We start from the raw sequence: 21,376 nt of genomic DNA, 5'->3' as shown, positions 1-21,376 counted from the left end.
AGATGGATGGAAGGATGGACGGACAGTCGGACGGACAGATGGATGGATGGGCAGATGGATGGAAGGATGGACGGACAGTCGGACGGATGGATGGACAGTAAAGAACAGAACTCTGGTCTCTGACTGGAAACAGAACAGGCAATAAATCTTTTTTATAATCAGGCAGGGCCGTGACCCCCCCACCTGTTCATTAATTACACATATCAAGAAAAGCTTCGTCACATTAGAGCGGCACACAATTAAAAGTCAACGTGGCACATGCCTTGTAACACATGACACGAGACCATAAATCACACGCCCCGGCCCACAAGGACCCTGAACACAACACAGCACCTGAGTAAATCTCTATGGGAATCTGTGTTTCTTAATGAGGGAGATGCTGATGATGAACCAACGGCCCAGTTTGACTGACAGGGGAGGTAATGTGAGCAGGCCTTCATTAGTCTGTATCAGATCTAACGGATGTTCCTGCAGGTCGGCACGCTGACACTGATCTATGGGCTCGGACGTGGACTCATAAATGTGTGCAGATTATTAAAGTGCTTCAGTGCCGGGCCTGGGGATCCGAGCGGCGCTGCAGGTGGGAGGCGAACACAAACACGCTGCGTTCGAGAGAAGATCGTGCAAAACGATAACAGAGCAGAACCAAACGTGTTTTGCAGGGAAGATTTTAGATTTCCGTGGGTGTTTTGTAAGATTACAAAGCTTCTTTTTTTTTTTTTTTGTAAGAGCAGAAAAGTTACTTTTGTTGCAGCTGGTCAGAAAAGTGTAAATAGTTTAATTAAACAACGAAAAAAGAAACTTCTATAAATAGTTTATCAAGAGAAAAGCCTAAAATCAGAATCTTACAGAATGTTTCTTATAGTTTGCAGGCAAGAAAAACTATTTAGAAAATTCAAACAACGTTCAGTCAGGTCATCTGGATGGTTTCTTTTTTTGCTGAGATGTTTCATCCTTCATCCGAAGGACTTCATCAGTCCGAGGAGCCGCCAACAAACTGAGCCCCACAAGCCCGTAGTGGAAAAACCAGTTTGCTGGTGATAAGATAGTCATTGTTGGATTTCTACCTGGATTACTGAGCATGAACTTTGGTGTTTTGAAAACTATTTTATATGTCCTAATTGATCAAATCAAATCATGAATCAATGAATAAATAATTTAGAAACCTAATCTCAGATGCTTGCAATGAAATTAGATCAGAAGAGGTCTATAATCAATTTAAATCTTTAGATTTTTAAATGGATGCACTGACACCTCTACAGCCTCCATTTATTAATTATCATTGCTGTTGAGTTGAAACAACCACAAAAATTCAATAAAATAAATTGTTGACGCGAAAATTTCTAATTCTAAATCATCGTCGTTATTATTCAACAAAATAAGCCGGAATTCAGTTCAGAACAGCCCCAGATTGAAATCCAATTTCATATTTGAACCAATTTAGATAAAATATAATCATAAAAGCAACAAAACCACATTCATCCAAACCTGAGACAGATGTGATGATTTATGCAAAACATGAAAATAATACTAAATGGATTTTTTTTTTTTTTTTTAACATGAGCAGTCTGTTAATATTTAATTATTTTAGTCCAATAAAGGCGTCTAGCAGCCAGTTCTGTTCGGTCTGATCATCGATCTGTTCAGGGCTGTAAATCATCTTTTGTCATAATGAAACAATTCTAATCAATAGTCTGCATCAAATTATTTATTTATTGAACTGTTAATTGAGTACCTGCTACATCTGTGGGTGATCAAACTCCCTGCTGGAGCACATCTGATTCTGTTAGCAAAATATTTTTACAGCTTTTTACATTAGTTCCTTCCAAAACTCCAAACTAGAACGTCTTTAATGATCTAAAACTACTAACTCCTGTGGTTAGCATGAAACTTTAGTACAAATAAAGTTGATTTAAAGGGTACTTTGTACAGTAGTATGCAAGTCTTGGACAAAATATATATCCCATAATGCACCTGTTCAGCTTATGCATCAGTACCTATTCAGACTGAATAGGTTTTACTTTAATAAACATGTTCCTTTATAGTTATTTCATTGTTTCTGTCAAATCAGCGTAAATGACTGCACAGCTGACTGGTTACCACGGTAACAAATCTCCACAATTATCATCGTATCTGCTTGTTCTACTTGGAGAAGGAGTTCATGCGTCAAAGGTGGGTTGTACAAACCAGACGTTTTTCTATTTAATAAAAGTCAAATGCTGTTTCCAGGAATTAGTCGGACCCAAGTGGCCGTTTTCTCTGCTCTGCACCTCAGAGGCGGATCCCACCGTGCCGGGGCGCCTCGTTTAAGATGCACACACATGATCTGTGGCGTTCGGGGTCTGCTCCAATGAGCCATCACGCCAAACTTTTGCAACTGCAGCAAATTCTTTTATGATGTAATTAAACCTGCTTCAAAATTAATTTCCTCTGAGAGCCAATTAGAGGACAAAGAGGAGAAAATTCTGACGAAACTGTATAATCCGGGCAGATTTACAGTGTTAATAGTGCAAATTTACTGTCTTGGCGCCTCCCATCTCTGAGAGGAGACCACAGAACTCCTTATTTAAAGCGTGTTGATTGTCACCACACCTTGTCCCTCTAACCACTGTGGTTTATGGTCAATCTAAAGCTTTGATGTGTTTCCTGTGAGCCAACAATGATGGTCAGTGATGAATCTCAATGCAATGGAAATATTACGACAAGTTTTTGGAGAACTGAAGGCCATCCAAAAGATATTGTAACAAGAAAAAAAAAAAGATGAAATTATATTTTCCAGGACATCCCAAATGAGCTTTTCTTACTCGTCTGAATTCATTTTATTTGACAGCACATGAATCAACTCTTATATTTTCTGCCAAGTCCAAAATGTTGCAGCGTCCACTTTAACAGCGTTAACTCTGACGCCTGTAACGAAGGTGGATACATGTTCATAGTGGGGGATTACTCATTTCTGACAGGCTTTTCAAACCGACTTTAAAACACAATAAAATTAATGAAATCAAAAGTAGGTTTGGGAGAAAAAGACTTCAAAATCGAAACTGAAAGAAATTAGGGGAAAGAATAAAGCAACGAACTGTATGACCCGTTTTTTTTCTCAAAACTAAGTCAAATCATTGGGGTCATAAAATTAAAAGGGTAAACTATAAGTTTAGTTAATCTCTACTCAAAAATAGAGAATGTTTATGACATTTATCTTATTTATTAGAGACATTTTCTTGTTTTCCAACAAAACAGAAGCATAAATAGTCCCCGCCCCCTTTTTTTTAAAGACTATAAAAATAAAATGAACAAATGCCAGTGATGGTGAAAGAAACATATCCACCATGGAAGAACACTATTGTGGAGGTTTTTGGGATGTGTTCGTATCAATCCCATTCATGATAAAACTGGAGGGAACATGAGAGGGAACCTACGATGTGACGCCATGACAGTCTCAAATCACACTTGAACCCTCGCCTAATGTGGGCGTGTCAGTGCAGCAAAGCCCACAAGTTTATGCTTAAACGGATACAAGGTAAAAGCATTTGACAAAAGAACGGTGCACTAATTTTTTTATTTATCTTTCAATTTAAAAGGTGATAAAAGGTATGAGCTGTGATCACCTTTAATGACATAAACCACTTGATCTATCTGAGCTCACAGTATGTCTTGGAGATGACTCTCAGGTACTACCACGTCAAGTCCTTGCTCATTCATCCATCTGAAGTCAGATCTTGGGGGCAGCATCAGATGGCTTGGACCACCTAAACTGGCTCCTCTTGATATGAAGGAGGAGCGGTTCTACTCCAAGTCCCTCCTGATAACTGAACTTGTCGAAGGGAGAGTCCAGCTACCCTACGGAGGAAACTCATTTCAACTTCCTGTATCCACGGTCTCATTCTTTCAATCACTACCCAGAGTTCATGACCATAGGCCCTTAACCCCCATCTGCTCCCTAAACAGGTCTCTCTTGAAAACGAGTTCTCATGGCTCAGTGAGACTACCTGTATAAATAAAGAGTAAATGAAAAAATGAAAAAAATAAAATAGGTGAGGGTAGGAATGTAGACTGTCCGGTAAACAGAGAGCTTTGCCTTACAGCTCACCTCCCTCTTCACCACAACGGACCGGCACAGAGTCTGCAATACTGCAGATGCTGCACCAGTCTGTCTGTCAAGCTCACGCTCCATTCTTCCCTCACTCATGAACAAAACCCAGAGATACTTGAACTCCTCCACTTGAGGAAAAACCTCACCCTCGACCTGAAGAGAGCGATCCACCCTTTTCCGACTGAGGACCACGGCCTCAAATCTGGAGGTGCTGGTTCTCATCCCAGCTGCTTCACACTTGGCTGTGAACCGCTACAGTGAGAGCTGAAGATCACGGCACGATGTCGCCAACAGGACCTCATCATCTGCAAAGAGCAGAGATGAATCCTGAGGCCATCGTACCGGACTCCCTCCGCCCCGGCTGCACCAAAAAAGTCTGTCCATAAAAGTTATGAACAGAATTATGATCGTTCTTGCTCATTATCTTTAAAATCCACAAAACTACTGACATTGTTGTCTTTTCTCAGACTGATTAGTTGTGGTGACCCTCATGAACTCATCAGATGTCGATGCACACCCGATGATTTTGTTCCTTCAAATATTTTGCTGACAGACAACAAAAATAATCTAGCACGCACACAAACAATTACACCTTTGCCCACCTTTAATGGCAGAAAGTCATAAAAGCTTAGAAAGTGAAAAATAGTTACTAAATGATCGTTTGACTTAGAATTTTTAAGAAGCATGATCATATTTAAAAAGTATTCCTTCATGCACTGAGATATCAACTCGAATGATTTATTGAGATACGTGCAAAAAGTTCCACTTTATGTGATAAAATCTCTTTGTACATGACACGAAGCGTTTAGTGCTCCGAGGTAAAAATGGACGTTGTATCCGATGTGAAGACGAACCGACGGCGACGCTTCAGATTCTCGTGTCAGCAGCAGAGTAATCCGGGGATTCACAAGCTTCACCCGCCGTGCAGCTGCCCCGCGCTCCTCCGTCGACGCCTGTCAATCAGCATCGCCTTTGTCTGCGGCGGCCAATCCCATGTCGCAGCTATCGCGGGATCGGTCGACTGACAAGCTGGGCTGGTGGTGGGGGGGAGCTGGTGGTGCAATGATGTGAATGGAAGGAGGTGTGTGTGTGAGCAAAGGTGTGAGGCCTCAAACAAATGCGCCGAGGGCCTGAATCATTAACATGCAGTCGATGGCGAGTATGCACGCACGCACGCACACACACACACGTACAGTGTGTGTGTGTTTGTTTGACAGTCTGTATGAAGGAGCTGCAGTAGTAGGACCTTCAGGCAGCCTGCCGCTTCCTGTCTGCTTTAATTGCTTGTAGCCCTGGAGACTGTGCACGCATGCACACACACACACACACACACACACACACACACACACACACACACAGGGAAGCCCTGCACACAGCAGTGCTGACAGAGAGACAAGGTTTACACGGCTAAGACGGGAGTTGAACACTGAGGATGACGGTGGCTCAGTGTTGAAGCTCCATGAAAACGACGGAGGAAACAGTCAACTAGAAGAGCTTCAAATGAGGAATTCTCCACAAAATGAGCAACCTGGCCACTTTCGTCAACGATTTAACGAAATGGAAAACATCTAAATTCAGGTGTATGCAGGATTTTTCATTAGTATTTTTTAGGAATACACATTATTGGATTTTTGGCTGAAATCCGATACGCCGATGTATTAAAACGTATTTGGCCGATAACCGATATCAATATCAATGTTTTTTTTCCCCCTAGACCTACTTGCAGAGACTACATATATTTCTCTGCTGTGAAATTTAAATACTACATTATTCTTTGTCACTTTGGCCTGCTACCAAAAGCAGATGCCAAAAAGAGGCTGAACATTACGAAACACTTCAACTTGGATTATGTTTAATGTCAAATTTTTTACGACAATTACTCTCTCTAACATGACAACACTCGAACAGTGCAAATGTGTAAATTTCCACAAATCTAAACTCAACAGCGCACGTGACGTCACAACATTGAGCTGGCGCTGCAGGCATCCTTGTCACTGGGTTTTCATACAGAAACAGTGCCTTATACTGTATATATAATGTATACTGTATAATCAGCACCTTTCATATCGGTGAGTTATTATGATGGAATATCCGATATTTAACTTTATCGCTAATATCGGCTGATACTGATACTATGCCGATAATATCATGCATCCCTAGTATATTTTCATTTAGGGACTTCAAAGTGTTCTCAAGAACTATATATGTGTGTGTATATATACATATATATATATATATATATATATATATATATATATATATATATATAAGAATGGAAGATGAGGAGCTATGTTTGACTTAAAAAAAACATATTTTTTTACAAAGCTGTAAAATCACTGCCTGTTGTTTTCCGCTCCTGTCTTCCTGATAACAGGTAAACTATCATCACAAAGCCCCACACTGTTTGACGCATCAACGCAGTCCACTTCAACAGGTAAACATCCCCAGAGAAGAGCGTCAAGCGACGGCACTTAGAGCGACGGGACGGTCTCATTATAAAATCAATGTTCATAGGACCGCTCCCATTTAAAAACACGGCGAGGAAAAGGTCAGAGACAGCGATGGAAAAATCTCAATCTAATTCTTTGCTCAAAAAGCCACTTAATATTGGATTCTGTAAATTAAATTTCACACTTGGCTATTCTGGCCAAAGGATAATTGCACAGCAAGCAGGGGGGGAGGAATGGAAATAACCAGAGGTGGATAGAAAAAAAACCAACGTTTCTATATTGCTTCATGTGTTAAACAAGAAATTATAGAGAGAGACAACGAGTGAACAACACAGGGCAATGATTTGCTTAAAACATGATGAGAAACTGGTAACAATAAAAGCTTCAAGTGGATTGAAATGTACATGTTAAAAAAATTAACCTTTTAATATCCAAGTTTCAATGATATTAAGCAAAATTGTTTAAAAAATAAGGTTAGCCTTGAATATGTATTTATTCTCATATTTAATTCAGAATTATCAAGAAAAAAAAACAGCATTATTTGTTATATTTAGAAGTTTGACTGTCCAGAAGATAAAACAAAAAGGAGTAATTAAATCATAATGAAGGATATCCTTATTTATCATCTAATTATGCCTATTTTCTCATTTTGGCTGCACAAATGTGAAATGATAGATGCTTCCTGCTCAAGAAGAGGAACTGACCAATCAGAGCACAGGATACTTTTCTCTGTTAAAGGTATCAGGCAAACAGCACACAGCATTCTGCAAGCCTTCCCCTTTAAAACAATCCATTAGTGCCTTTAAAAACAGAATAAATCCAGGAAATGGGCTCATTACAGAAACATTTTAATTTTCCACATGTCGGCTTTGAGCTGTTTGTTCATAAATATTTTCCGTTTACACGAAATTGCCAGACTATAATGAAATGTACATATGCAGATGTAAAATACCATTAACACCTAGTAATTATTTAGCAAATATTTGTAAAACATGAACAAATGTTTAGTTTTGTTGGGTATTAAAGTTTTCACATTCATTTGATCATATATCAACAGATGCTGCTAGATCAGTGGTTCCCAACTGTGGTCCTTGAGGTACACCATCCTGCACGTTTTAGTTGTTTTCCTGCTTTGACACACCTGATTTGAATGAATGGATGATTAACGGGCTTCTGCAGAAGGCGAGGAAGTAATTAAATCACTGAATCAGGTGTGGCGGAGCAGGAAACAACTAAATCAAGCAGGGTAGTGTTTCTCGAGGACCTGGACTGGGAACCACTGTACAGATGCAGTAACTCCTCCTACCTGATAGGTGGCAGTAGCATCGCTGCTGGTGTCGGTGCCCAGGTTGGTGAGCTTCTCCTTCAGCTTGTGGTGCGAGCGGTGACGGAGGCAGTACACTACGGTGGAGGTGAGCAGCACGCCAACGATGCACAGGATGGACACCACGGTGAGGACGAGGAACTTGGTGGACTCCCCTTGGCTGTACTTGGTGGGGATCTGTTTGATCTGGCTTCCCTGCGGGACACAAAGAAACAGACGAAACCAGTTCACAACGTGCCCTGTTTTTGTACTGCAGCCAATACATAAAGTACTGTCAACAGGACTGTCTCAATGACTTCATGAGCCCAAACCATTAGCCCTCCGCTGCCGTGCTGACAGCTGGAATGAGTTAATATGCATTTGTTGTGCATTATTGGTTGGTTCTCTCCAACTAGCTCTCATATCAGAGGCAATGTGCTCAACATAATGGTACTTCCAGATATCTTAACTGCCAACAATGGTGTACCACAAGGCTCAGTTTTAGGACCACCCTCTTCACAATCTACATAAGTAATGTAGGTCAGATAATTCCTGATTCATCCTTACAATTCTATACTGAAGACACAGTTGTTTATTGCTGAGTTAGAACAATCGCTAAGGTTTTTTCTGCTCTTACAGTCTGTATTCGACATCATCCAGTCAGAATTGTTCCATCTCAAACTGGTGCTAAATATTGATAAAACCAAAGGGATGTTGTTTACAAACAGAAAGTCGGTACCAGCAGTCCTGGTCTCTCTTGTAAATGAGTCCTTTAGGCTCAGTGAGACTAACCTGTGTAAATAAAGGTTGCGTGAGGGCAGGGAGACTTTAAATACTAATAGATGGTGCTTGAGCGAGGTTTTCTGTTTTAAGACACCTTGAGTGTAGCAGACAGCTGATGGACGAGACTTTTATTCATCTCACTTCAGTGTTTTTTATTTGTAACTGCCACAGTTTATTTTATGTTTCATATTCAATTGGCTTGTAGCGTTGGTTTAATTATATGTAGTTTTACACGCCACCTGTAGATGGCACTGTATTCAGGTGTGTGAAAGGTACCAGAAGAAGTCAGACGGTGCCATTTTTCATTCATTCAACCTTTATTTAGACAGGTTAATCCCATTGAGCCTCAAAGACTCATTTACAAGAGAGACCTGAAGCTCTGTGAGACCTGCGAGATTAGCATCAAATAAGCACAGACTTTAAATTAAAGAAAAAAAAGAGTTAGAAGCTGAAATGGAAGAAATAACCCTAATTCCTTTTGGTAGCGCACAGCCAATGAAGGATGTTTGTTTTATTTCTGTATTTTGTTTTCCATCAAGTGTACAAGCATTTAATATTGAGATCTGTTGTTTATTCTTCTTAAGAGTTAATTATTGTTTTGTTTTGGTTTTCACGTATCGAATTTTAATAAATTCACCAGTTTAAGGAAACCACTTGTGTCTGGGTGTGCTTGAAAGGAATTACATTATTTATTTAGTGTTAGTTCATTGTAAAATTCATCTTAAGGCCTTAAACACAAAAACTAAACAGGTTTCTATTTAAATCTATTTATTTACAGTTTTCAGTTAATTTCTAGGCTGTCAGATTGAGAATATTTTTTCGGTATTTTCCATCCATCCATTATCTTTACCCCCTTCTTCCTTTTCATGTCGCGGGGGTCACTAGTGTCCATGTCCAGCAGTCACTGTGCAAGAAACAGGGGACACTCTGGACTGTCTCCAGTCCATCACAGAGACACATAGAAACAAACAACCATTCACTCTCTCACCTAGGGAAAATTTAGAGTTACCAGTCAGCCTAACATGCATGTTTTTGGTTTGTGGGAGGAAACTGGAGTACCAGGAGAAAACCCACGCAGCACAGAGAGAATATGCAAACTCCACCCTGAAAGGCCCTGGGGCCAGGATTTGAACCGGAGACCTTCTCACTGAGAGGCAACAACTCTACCAACTGAGCTGCCTGTTTCAGTATTATCAGCGTCTTAATTTGTCTGACCCTAAATGAACGCATGAACACGTGATGGACGGCAAGCAGCAATCTCTCCAAAAATGCAACTTTTCAGGAAATATTTAAAAAGCTGTGGTGAGCTCATTTTTTATTTTTTTACACATTTCATTGGTTTCTCATCCATAAAATCACAGGCGGGTGTGAAACGTGACAAACTGAGGTAGTTTACGCAAAAACATGAAAAGGATAAAAAATGTGATAAAATGTTTTTGTTCTGCCGCAAAGACACAACAAATATAATCCTGAATACATGCAGTGAAATGCACTCTGACGGTGTGTTGTCTTATCTGATTATGAATATTAAAATTATGCTGTGAATTTTGAACAATATGCGTCTATAAAAGTGCAATCATGATGTTTTTTGTACGTTTTCAGTAGATGAAAATCCTCGCAGACCAGCGCCCAGTCACCTTGCTGCTTCATAAAACTGAAAATTATCACATTTTTGGATTTTAAACACGTGCCACAACAATAAAAATCTTCTTCAGTTTTATTACAGTGCCAAATCGCAAATGAGTTGAAAAGGAGGGTCCGTGGATGCATTCCCATCTACCTGCTGGCTATGCTCAAGTGCCTGACCACTGAGATCCTAAGATCTCCTAAGGAGATCCTGGAACTAGCAGGAAGCACGGCTCGTGACAGTAGAAGGACCAGGATTGTCCCCGGGCACCTGCAGCTAGCTGTCAGCAGCAATGAGGAGCTCGGTGGGCTGCTGGGAGGAGTGGCCATCATTCTGGAAGGAGTTCAGTCTGGCATTCGGGCGGTCCTGCAGCCCGGGAGAACCGAGAGGCCATCCGAGTCCGGATGGATGGATTGAACGGCATCTGTGGCCAGTTCCTTCAGATCCGCTGTGGGACGAATCTTTACAAGAGATCCTTCCTGCCTACTGCCATCAGCATCTATAACATATCTTAATGAAACGAGGATGAGTTACAACATTTAATTTCCCTTTGGGATTAATAAAGTTTATTGAAATGAATTGAATTGAGTTAAAAATGCATTTTGACATGCATGTCCTCTGGCAACCACAAGAAGGAGCTGCAGCACCCTTGGCACCCCATTTTCCAACAGCTCCCTGTGGGGAAATCAGCATGTCATGTGAAGGTTAAAAGTAAGTTTGGGGTCAAAGAAATAATTAAATAAATGAATAAGGAGAGGAAACTAATTAGGTTAAAAAAAGTTTTTTTATGGGCCTAATTTTATCTTGGAGTAACTTTGTTTTGCAATATAAATTTTATGTTTGAAGGGTATTTACATTTATTTTAACTGTTGTAGAAATAAAAAATAGTCTAACATGAGCTGTTTGTATATTTGTCTTTTCTAAGAACACAGTCGTATTGGATAAGACTCAAAGATCCCTCATTTCTTCCCTCGAGGAAAAAAAAAAAAAGATAAATTAAAACACTTCCTTGTATCTTAATTCACGTAACAATAAATATTTAACACTATGTTTCAATTACAAGTGTTTTATCTGTTATGAATACATTTATTTTGAGTATGTACAGTTACGTTTTACAGTTTGTTTTATTTAAATGTTAACCAGGGAGTGATGGCACAGAGAAGGTGGGCTTGCGATCGGAAGGTCGCCGGTTCAACTCCCTGGGTCGACAATATCAATATGTGGGAGGGAAAGGTGAAACATGCACCTCCACCCTCATTTGCCTCAATCTGGCCCTTTGAGCAAGGTCCCCAACCCCCACCATCTGCTCCCACGGGCACCCTAGATGGCAGCTCTGCTCCACACGGTGGTCTGTGGTTGCGTCAGGAAGGACATCCGACGTAAAAACAATCGCCACGTCTACGTGCGCGATAGTTCTCTGTGGCGACCCCTGAAGAAGGGAGCAGCCGAAAGAAGGAAGACATTTTTCTTGTTTAAATGCTACTTGTTATTGTTAATAAGTTTTTATTTTGTGTGTGTTTTATGAAACTTTGCATTTTGTTACCAGTAGCTTTGGCCACTATTGTAAATGAGATTTTTAATCTCAATGAGTTTTTCTTTCTCCTGGTAAAATAAAATAATAAAGTGTTCTTGTTAGTATAAATATACCGTATTTTTCGGACTATAAGGCACACTTAAAATCTTTTAATTTTCTCAAAAATCGACATTGAACCTCATAATCCGATGTGCCTTACGCATTAATTCTGATTGTGCTTACTGACCTCGAACTGATTTTATGAGGTACACGTGGTACACAAAAATCTGTCAAAATGAACTTGTTTTGCTTAATACGCCTTATAGTCTGAAAAATACGGTAAATGTATTTAGTGAGTTCTACCAGGAACAACTCACTCAGATTAATGGATTTGGTTCATACATGGAAAATGCTCCACAATTTATTTTTATATTTTTGATTCATCCACCAGACTCAAAATGTACGATTGACGCTGTTGGGGTTGATCTGCAGCGGTGGAAAACGTGTGTACTTTCAAGTGAGCATGCTTTCAGGTGATTTTACTGATCAGTCAGACAAGAGGAACTAATCTGTGAAATCATCTGGCAGAACGTGGGACTAAAACAACCCTGCAGGCTGACACACCGTTAGATTAAAACATCCTCCTAATCAGATAATCTGCCTTAAACCTACAAAAATGAACCATTTTTGATACTAATGATTCTTCTAAAAGAAATGGGAAAAGTAATTAGCATTCCTTCTCTCCTTTTGGAAACATAAATGCACGTTTTCAGTAAAAAATAAAAAAAGATTATCACAAGTGTTAAAGCATGAACTTGTTTGGTTCAACTTTCTTTGCTCCAAACACTTTTGTTTTACCGGAGAAGTCTGAACAGATGCAGCAGAGGCTTCGTTTTCTTGCCAATTATGACCTAGACTGCAATCTAGTCCAACACGTGAGAACCAGATCCTTTAGCAAACAACTGGAGATTAAAGATTTTTTTTTTTTGTGCAGTCCAGCCTGCTGCTCCAGAAAGCACAATGAGCACAAGCTGCACGATAAAAGGCCGCTCTGCTTCATGAGCGTAAGAAAACAACACGGCTGCAATCATTTGAGAAAAGGGGAAGCGAGTCTTTATTGAACTGCTAATTAAGAGCTGTTCATTTTCAGACATAATGGGCCTGTTGCATTTTCACCTGACAACTAAGAGTTAACAAAAAGGCAACATAATTCCCCATTATTACACACAGAGTAACGATGTTTACAATAAAGACTGAAGCACGACGCGAACAGGAAGAGCTGCAAATTGCACCGCCAATGACAGGCCGGACAATCGGTCCTAACAAAGAGTTCTCAGCAGAAATCAATAGCAAAAACAGCCTTTTCTGGACTCGCTTCTTCTTGGAAATGCGTTCATTCACATCTTTGTTGCACAGTAAAGATTAATCCCACACACACACACACACACACACACACAAACGCTCGCCACAGCCCGTTATTTGTTTGCCACCCCGGTAACTTTATACTGAGAGAAATACAAAAAAAGAAAAAGTGGGTCTTTGAACATTGGCAGCAGATTTGTCTTGAAGGGAGAAACTCATGGGGGTAAAATAAAATAAAAACTCACATTTGCCGAGGTCATAGAGATTAGATGAAGGTGGGGCGTTGTGAATTAATGGAAGGGGGTTGGGGGGTGAATGCCATGAGGAGAGCGGGGACAGCCCTGTCAAATCTCTCCTGCCTGCCTGTCAGCACACAGAACCCCCTGTGGGAGGTGGGAAAAGGAGTGCTCAAATTCTTTAGGAATTCTTGTGTGGTTTCAGGGTACGACCCCCCCCTGCCCCCACACACACACCAACACCTTTCCCTCTCCTCCACACTATCACCACTCGATAATGCACACCCCACTGACACCACGCCAGCCCCTTCCATGATTGCATTCATCGCCGCCGCTGCTGCATTCAGCACCTAATAAAGAGAAAGAGCCACAATGGGGGACAACAGTTGTCCAGCACTTTGTGGGGTGTCCAGTTTGCTTGGGGAGCTCTAAGCCGTACTGTAAAAGCTGGTTGCATAGTAATGGGATGGGTCTGAAAGCAAACAGGGGGCGTCTCTGACTGCAATTACGAGCACTTCCTAAAGCCCCTTCCACAAGGGAACAGACTTTTTTTCTAATCATTTCAGTTTTATGGTCTAAAAAACACAGCTTCCAAACCATTTTCAGAGCAAGAGATATCGTAACTATCACCTCTGTGTTGTTGTGTGGTCAGTCTAAATGCAACATTTTCAAAATTACCGTATTTTCCGTCGTACATGTCACACCGCCCTATAAGTCGCATCAGTGCAAACATGTCTAATAAAGTGGAAAAATCCATGAATACATCTCTTCGCCGTATGCGTTGCATCTATTACGCGTCACGTGTCACTACTGACAACCCGGAAATGTGGGCCGGTGTTGTATTAGAAATCGATTGGCTGCCAAATGGCGGCCGCAGGAGCGTGCACGGGAGGATTTTAACAACATTTTAACTAGATTAACGCTTAAAAACAATTATTTTTTTGCTAGAAATTATAGCAAAGGTGTGTCTCGGTTTAACTTTTCCTTAATAAATGCACTTCATTCATTCAACCTTTATTTAGACAGGTTAATCCCAATGAGCCTCGGGGACTCATTTACAAGAGAGACCTGATTTCTTTAACAAAGAGTGATGACAACAGTGGACGATCATAAAAGAGGCATACAAATTTGTTTATTTATTTATTTATTTATTTTTTACAAATTAAAATAAAATGGCAACCAAAAAGGATAGTCAAAAAGAAAAAGTGGCAAAAAAAAACCCTAAAACAGCTAGATTATAAGGCGGAGGAGAAAACTAAAAACATGAACATGTCTGCATTTGGTTTTTGCCAGGAACTTAACAGATGTTTGAAGCCACGTAAGAGCTCAAGGTAGAGAGCTTCAGATCTTTTTGCAAAGTATTCCAGGAACAACGTCCTGAGAGCGCACGCTGTAGCTGCACTCATGCAGAGACATGTAGGAGGAGATGTATGAATGCACTTTGACGGTCAAATCAGATGCATTTCAAAAGCCGATTCGCGCTAAGGTAACACGCAGAGGGACGACTTGCTATGCACTTCTTTGAAATTTAACAAGATAACCTCCTAAAACAATTATCTGTTTGCTCGACATTATAATAAAGGTGTGTCTCAGTTGAACTTTTACTTAATAAATGCACTTCAATGGTCAAATCAGCTGCATTTTGCAGAGGCAGCGCAGCACAATGAAGCTGATTTGATGGTCCAGACAAACTGGACGAAGGTGGCAGGCTATGGCAAGCCAATTGTGTCATTAATAGTCACTTTTTACCTATTACATGACACAACGGCATGCCATACCACTCGAGTGCCATCTAGTGGCTGAAAATGGTAGTGTTAAATATTTTCAGTCAGAATGAATGAAAACGGTCATATCTCAAACAAAAGTTGGTTTATAACTATGGGGAAACAAACAAATATGTTGTTTCAGCGTATAAGTCGCAGGGCAGGCACATTATTAAAAAAAACGTGACTTATAGGGTGAAAAATTCGGTATGATATTATTTGGGGCTATTCAACTGGCGGCCCGGGGGCCAAATCAGACCCACGGATGAACTCAGTTCGGCCCACCAGTGGGTTTATTTTTAAATAAAACGATTTTAAACCATAAAACAAACATTTAATGACAATAATTGCTGGATGTTGGCCCCTGAGCTCTTGGCTTTCAGTAACTGTGCCCCCCTGAGCAGTTTAGTTGAATAGCCCTGTTATAAACCCACCTCTAACAAACATAACAATAATGGTGGCAGATTACATGTTTGTGTTGCTGAAACCACTTGCTCAGATAAAGCAGATAAAGAATAAACTGTAACACTTCAACAAACATATGAATGATACAATTGTCTAAAATCACCCAAAGCAAAACTGTCAACAATCTAAGGACAAAAAGTTTGTTTTAAAGCAATCTATTGAGCTGACAACAACATTAAAACAAATGTTGCAGAAAAAGATCAACGTTAATAAAATGTGGGACTTGAAAATTTGGATCCCTAAAAAGATTATGAGGGGAACCTCGCAGAAACTCCCTCCATGAACTCTGTGCTTGAAATAATCCATTTTGTGCACACATTTGGACTAAAACAACTCCGAGTCAGTAGTTTAATGTAACACAAAGAAGTAGTTCTACTTCATCATCTGCCCACAAAAATACTTGTTTTTTTTTTTTGCTCTTGTGTCACCATCCTCCTTTTTTTTCCTTCATGCGTTTACAGTGTCTCACGTATTTTTTCCTGTTTCTGGTGTATTTATGTGGCTGTGTCACAGCGCCACTCGCAGGCCTGGCATAGTTATTACACCTCCTCTTTATTACTGCTGGACATGAGCACCAGTGACCCCCGCGATCCGGAGAGGAGAAAGTGAGTAAAGATGTCATGTATACGATAAAAATGACTAGTTTACTAGTTTGGAAAGACGGTGTAACTTGAAGCAACATAAATAAGCTTCACTCAGCCCATTTTGTTGGTATAATCTGGGCAACTTCTTCTTATTTTGGTAAAATAGCTCTTTTTTTAAATCATCCAATCACCACTTTGCCATAAAGTTACTATAAGTATTCATTCATAACTCATGACCTAAATTGTTAATATAAAAATAAGTACCGCATTTTTTTTGGACTATAAGGCGCATTAAGCTAAACAAAACAGTCAGATAAGTCAAACTTTATTCAACTCATTCACAATAACCGCATAAAATCGGTTCGAGGTCAGTAAGCACAACCAGAATTAATACGTAAGGCGCACCGGATTATAAGCCTCACTGTTGATTTTTGAGAAAATTAAAGGATTTTAGGTGCGCCTTATAATCCGGAAAATACGGTAATTAAACCAACCTATATCTGAAGTGTGTTGTCCTTCAAGTTTCATTAGCTACTTTAAAAATCCAAGATTAACAAAGCTAAGGCTAACATCTGAGCTAATCTAGCTTCAGATGCTATTATTGATGTGCTTAAGCCCGTCCTTTGTTTATTATGTTACAACAGCGCGTTTAAGAGGACGAGGCTCAACTCTTAATAAAGTAAAAGAACAAAGCTGAGACGAAAATGTAAGAAAATCAGACGAATATTCAACGAGCTGAAGTCAGTTCATTAATCTGTCTCTCCAAGAGTTGATGGGACTGTGTTATTTTTATTGCTTCTTTTTAATAATGTTTTGATGCAAACGACTGTAGCAGAAATATCAGCTATTAAAGCCGCATCGTAAAGAAAAGTGGCTGAGCAGCAGCTTGTAAGTGTTGTGGGATTGGCACGGCCATTAATAATGAATTATTGCTGATTCCACATGCTCCCACTGAAATCATCCTTTGCAAAAATGCACCCCCCCACCCCCCACCACCCCGCACCATAGATCAAATAACTTCATTTGCCATTTTACTCCCTGAGTCATCTCATTGTTTTGTCAAATTAAGTTTCATGGAGAGGCATTGCATCTTGCTCGGGCAGTAATGGCCCATAATTCAAGGCTCTAACTGTAACAGCTCAGTCATCTTTCACAGGACAGATGCCGGCGTTTCCGAAGCACAACCCCCCCCACTCCTCCTCCTCCTCCTCGCATGCACTGATTCCACCTCCTCCCCTCAGTCTCTTTATCATGGCTGCCTAGCACGTCTGCCTATTGATTTAAACAAACGCAGCCTGACCCCACCTGCTTATTCAAGTTCGGTTGTAGTTCAAAGTAACGGTAAAAACGGGAGTTTGGGTCGTCGCGTCGAGGCAGAACGTCCCCTCCACCGCGCAGACCTCTTCAGTTTGCACGAGCGCTTTAATGCCTCCGTCTCCATCCATGTGTGCTACCTCTGCTGCGCTTTACATTTTGAATAATAAAAGATTATCAGCTCAGCTCCGCAGCTCTAAGGCCTTATTCTATTATCCCTCCTGTGGCTTAACACTTTCAACCAAATGACACTGCAAATGCTTGATTAGGATAAAAGCGGCTGCCATCGTGAACTGCATCTCTGAAATTAAAATAAATATGCAGTTTAGTTCATACGGCTGCATAATTATAGAATACACTGTAAAACTCTGACGATCATTATGATGCATGGCTGCATCATTTCAGGCTCAAGTGGTTGATTTTTTTATTTCTTCGTTTTATTTATCCCAGAAAAAAAAAAAAACCCTGCAGCTATAAATGAAACAGAATTATAATCTCCCCAAAGGGAAAGAGTGGAAGGGAGTTCCTTTCACCCCTTTCACCTCTTTTGTCCATCTGCTCCCACAAAGTCCATTGTACTTGCAAATTTTTCAGCTCGCATACATGATCCGACACGAGCGAGCTCAGCTCATCCAGACTGAGTGCGCATTTTTACTAAATATTAGCAACTCATCGAGGATACCGGCCGTCTGGCTATCTGTCGGTTCATCCCGTTCCTGCAAATATCTGACTCACTACAGACAGAAAAGAGCTTTCGTTCAAGACGGACAGAAAATCTGAACCGTTCGAAGACAAAAATGAACAAAGTTATTGCAGAGATACGCTTTAGTTTTAAATTTTTGACTTTCCAATTCAGTTTTGCATTAAGCTGCAAATACTGACATTTAAATAGCAACCTATGAAGCACGTACTACTAAATAAATTACCACAAAAATCATAAATTATGCAGAATTTGATGAGGTAGAAATGAAAATAGGTGGCTTTATTTTTATTAATTATTTTTAACTGGAATGGATGAAGTTTTGCTTTTAGTGCATAACGGTCTCCTGGTTGGTGTGTGTGTGTGTGTGTGTGCATGTGAACAGGGGTGTGGATTAGCAAGGCTTCCATAGACAAAAGGCAGATGGATTTGCACAGGCCTGGCTTACTCAGAAAGAGTAAAAGAAAAAAGGGTCAGAGGGAGAGCAGCGAGCGGCTTTTGTTTCCCTCCGAGATGACCGCCGTACGAAACAAAGATCCGTCTCTCACCTCCGATTCATCCTGGACCGTTGAAAAAGTTCAGCTTAAGGTCTTAAAACATTTCAGCAAGCAAGAACACAAATGCCTGCAGACACACACACACACACACGCACACGCCCAAACGCCATCAGTATTAAAACTTTAATATTTATCTATGATTGCACACATGCTGTTTATACGCTCAATTTTGCAAATCTAGAACAGAAAGTTCCTAATAAATTACCAACTTATTCTAAATTCCCACTTACAAACCTAAAAAAGGCGCTTCCTGTTATCCGACTCTCATGTCCAGACCGATATCAAACTGCAGACACACCCCCAAGACGGAAAAAATGTAAAAAAAAGAGCGAGAAAGCGCAACATTTTTAAAAATGCACAACGTGATTCGAATGTTTTTACTCCAGCAGAGCAAAGCAGCAGCAGGAGAAAATGAAAACAGCAGCAAATCCCATTAAACTGACTGTTATTGCAACGTTACGGTGAGCTGCAGCTGCATGAAACCCCTGGGCTGGGGTAGCTGTCAGTCAAGTCTGAACTCCACAGATACTCCCTCTGCACACTCGTCTTCCCCACAAATCCACACTGCACCTGATTTTCATCACTTTTTAAAACGTATAAGACATGCTACCAACATGGCTCCAATAAGGAAAATGTCATTTTTGTATAAAACAAACAGAAAACACCCCTTTTACCCAACTCAGGACTAAATAAGAAGCGGGGCGGACGTTTTATCTTAGGCAAAGATTTTTTGGGAATTCAGCATCAGGATTTTTTTTTATATATTAACATGTAAAAAAAGAACAAATCCTACCAAACATCCATGGTAAAGAGAAGAAACGGACACTTCCTCCCGCATCTATTTCCCATTTCACTCTGGCTGAACGGACGGCAAACCAGGAGGAGGAGAAGTGTGTGAGAGATGCAGGGAGTTTCATCTCCTCCCATTGATCCTTCATTTGAAGACATGTTTTAAAGAGTAAAGTTTTCTCCATCTTTTCTTCCATTTCCCTCCCATCTTGCAGGGGAAAAGGAAAGCCGCAGATTTCTCTGGATGTGATTCAGTACACATTCAGAGGCGAGAGGAGACGAGAGGACCGGCAGCCTCCGCAGCTTCCAGGACTGAGATGATGCTTTCTTCTTCTTCTTCTTTTTTTTTTTTAAACAGAGAGAGACTACAAAGTGCATCGTGGGGGCTCCTCCTTATATTCCCCCCATCCCTCCCTCCCTCCCTCCATACCCTGCCTGTCTACAGCACATGTCACCTCCCCTCGTTGCCATGGTGACTGCTCCACATGTTGCCGACAGGAGGTGAGAGGAAGAGGAGTTGAGGAAAAGAGTAAAAGAGGGGGCTGGGGCAAAAGAGCAAGAAAATAAATGGAGAGAACATGGGGGAAAAAAGAGAGAGGGAAATATGTGAGTAGGTAAGGAAAAGGATGAATCTCTGGAAAAAGGAGGCTAAGATGACGAGAAGAAAAAAATTTGTGAAATGGATTCTACAGCTCATTTAGGCTTGTGCTAAATCTTTAAATGTATTATTTTTAAGCTAATTAAATGTATTCTCTAGATGAGTTGACATTTACTTGTTTTCTGGAAGTAAAGAGAAAATATCTTCAGGCACGATTCGTCATCTGCTGCCAAGAAACCGCTGCTCAATTAACGGGAGATCCTGCCTCGACAAACGCTGCATCACACCGCTCACTTCCTGAATCACCTTTACCTGCAGAGCCTTTTCTGAAGCCACTCCAGAACCTTAGAACCCCAATAAACAGATTAGAACACGCTTTAAAGAAAAACATGATGCCAAGATTTAGATGAAAGCCCCAACATTTATTCAGCTGTGATAACACCCCACCCATGCCCCCCAAATCAAATAAGAGGCTAGAGGACATAAATAAATCTCAGTTCATCAGCTTGTAAACACTTGTTTTATATCCAATGTGAAAACATTTACATCTTTCCCACAAAGCTCATATTTAAACACAAAAAACGGATCCAAATACACACAAAGTTGTATTTATTTACAAAACATAAATCAGGGGTGCCCACGTTTTCAGCATAGGGATCCTTTTAAAATGACCAGGTCAACGTGATCTACCTGCTATAAGGCCCTGTTTACATGAGAACAGCCTCTGGAAACTTCAGTGTTTTTTCAATGTTTATGGGGGATAATAAACAAAAAAAATAGTGGGTTTACATGAAAAAGTTGTAGTTTCCATGTCAGTCGGGTTGCCAGATAAGAAATTATGAACTATAGTACTGTGGCTTTAAAAATTAATATTATTTTGACCTAAACTATCATATGTGCTGAGTAAAGGTACGCTAAGACGAGGTGTGTGTTGTGTTTGTTGAACATGTGCACAGAAAGGGAGGGGGTAAATAAGACATTTTAAATTTATCTGGCAACCCCTGACAGGGTTCAGCTGCATTCATAGTGTATGTAGCATGTGCATGACAGTTAGTCCAAACTGGTGAATACACTAACGTCTCTTTGGACCCTGGATTTAATCAGTTTTGCTTCTACAAGATGAAAAAAGGTGAGCAACACAAAAACACTCTGCTCTCTGCCATTTATTATAACTGTTGTTATTTATTATAATTGTTGTTATATTTATTATAACTGTTGTTATATTTATTATAACTGTTGTTA

The 21,376-nt window shown here is 40.3% G+C and overlaps 1 protein-coding gene across 1 annotated transcript in view; it reads right to left on the bottom strand.

Moving 5' to 3' along the window:
• Nucleotides 1-21,376, bottom strand: part of LOC119414310 (receptor-type tyrosine-protein phosphatase N2) — a 243,793-nt gene that overhangs the window by 55,031 nt on the left and 167,386 nt on the right. The window contains exon 13 of the mRNA XM_037681405.1: nt 7,847-8,059. Coding sequence (XP_037537333.1) covers nt 7,847-8,059 — 213 coding nt within the window. The remainder of the gene's footprint in view (nt 1-7,846; nt 8,060-21,376) is intronic.

Source organism: Nematolebias whitei, chromosome 9 (genome assembly GCF_014905685.2).
Source record: "Nematolebias whitei isolate Nwh7 chromosome 9, NemWhi1, whole genome shotgun sequence".
NCBI classification, from domain to species: Eukaryota; Metazoa; Chordata; class Actinopteri; order Cyprinodontiformes; family Rivulidae; genus Nematolebias; species Nematolebias whitei.
This window is presented reverse-complemented; position numbering and strand designations above follow the sequence as displayed.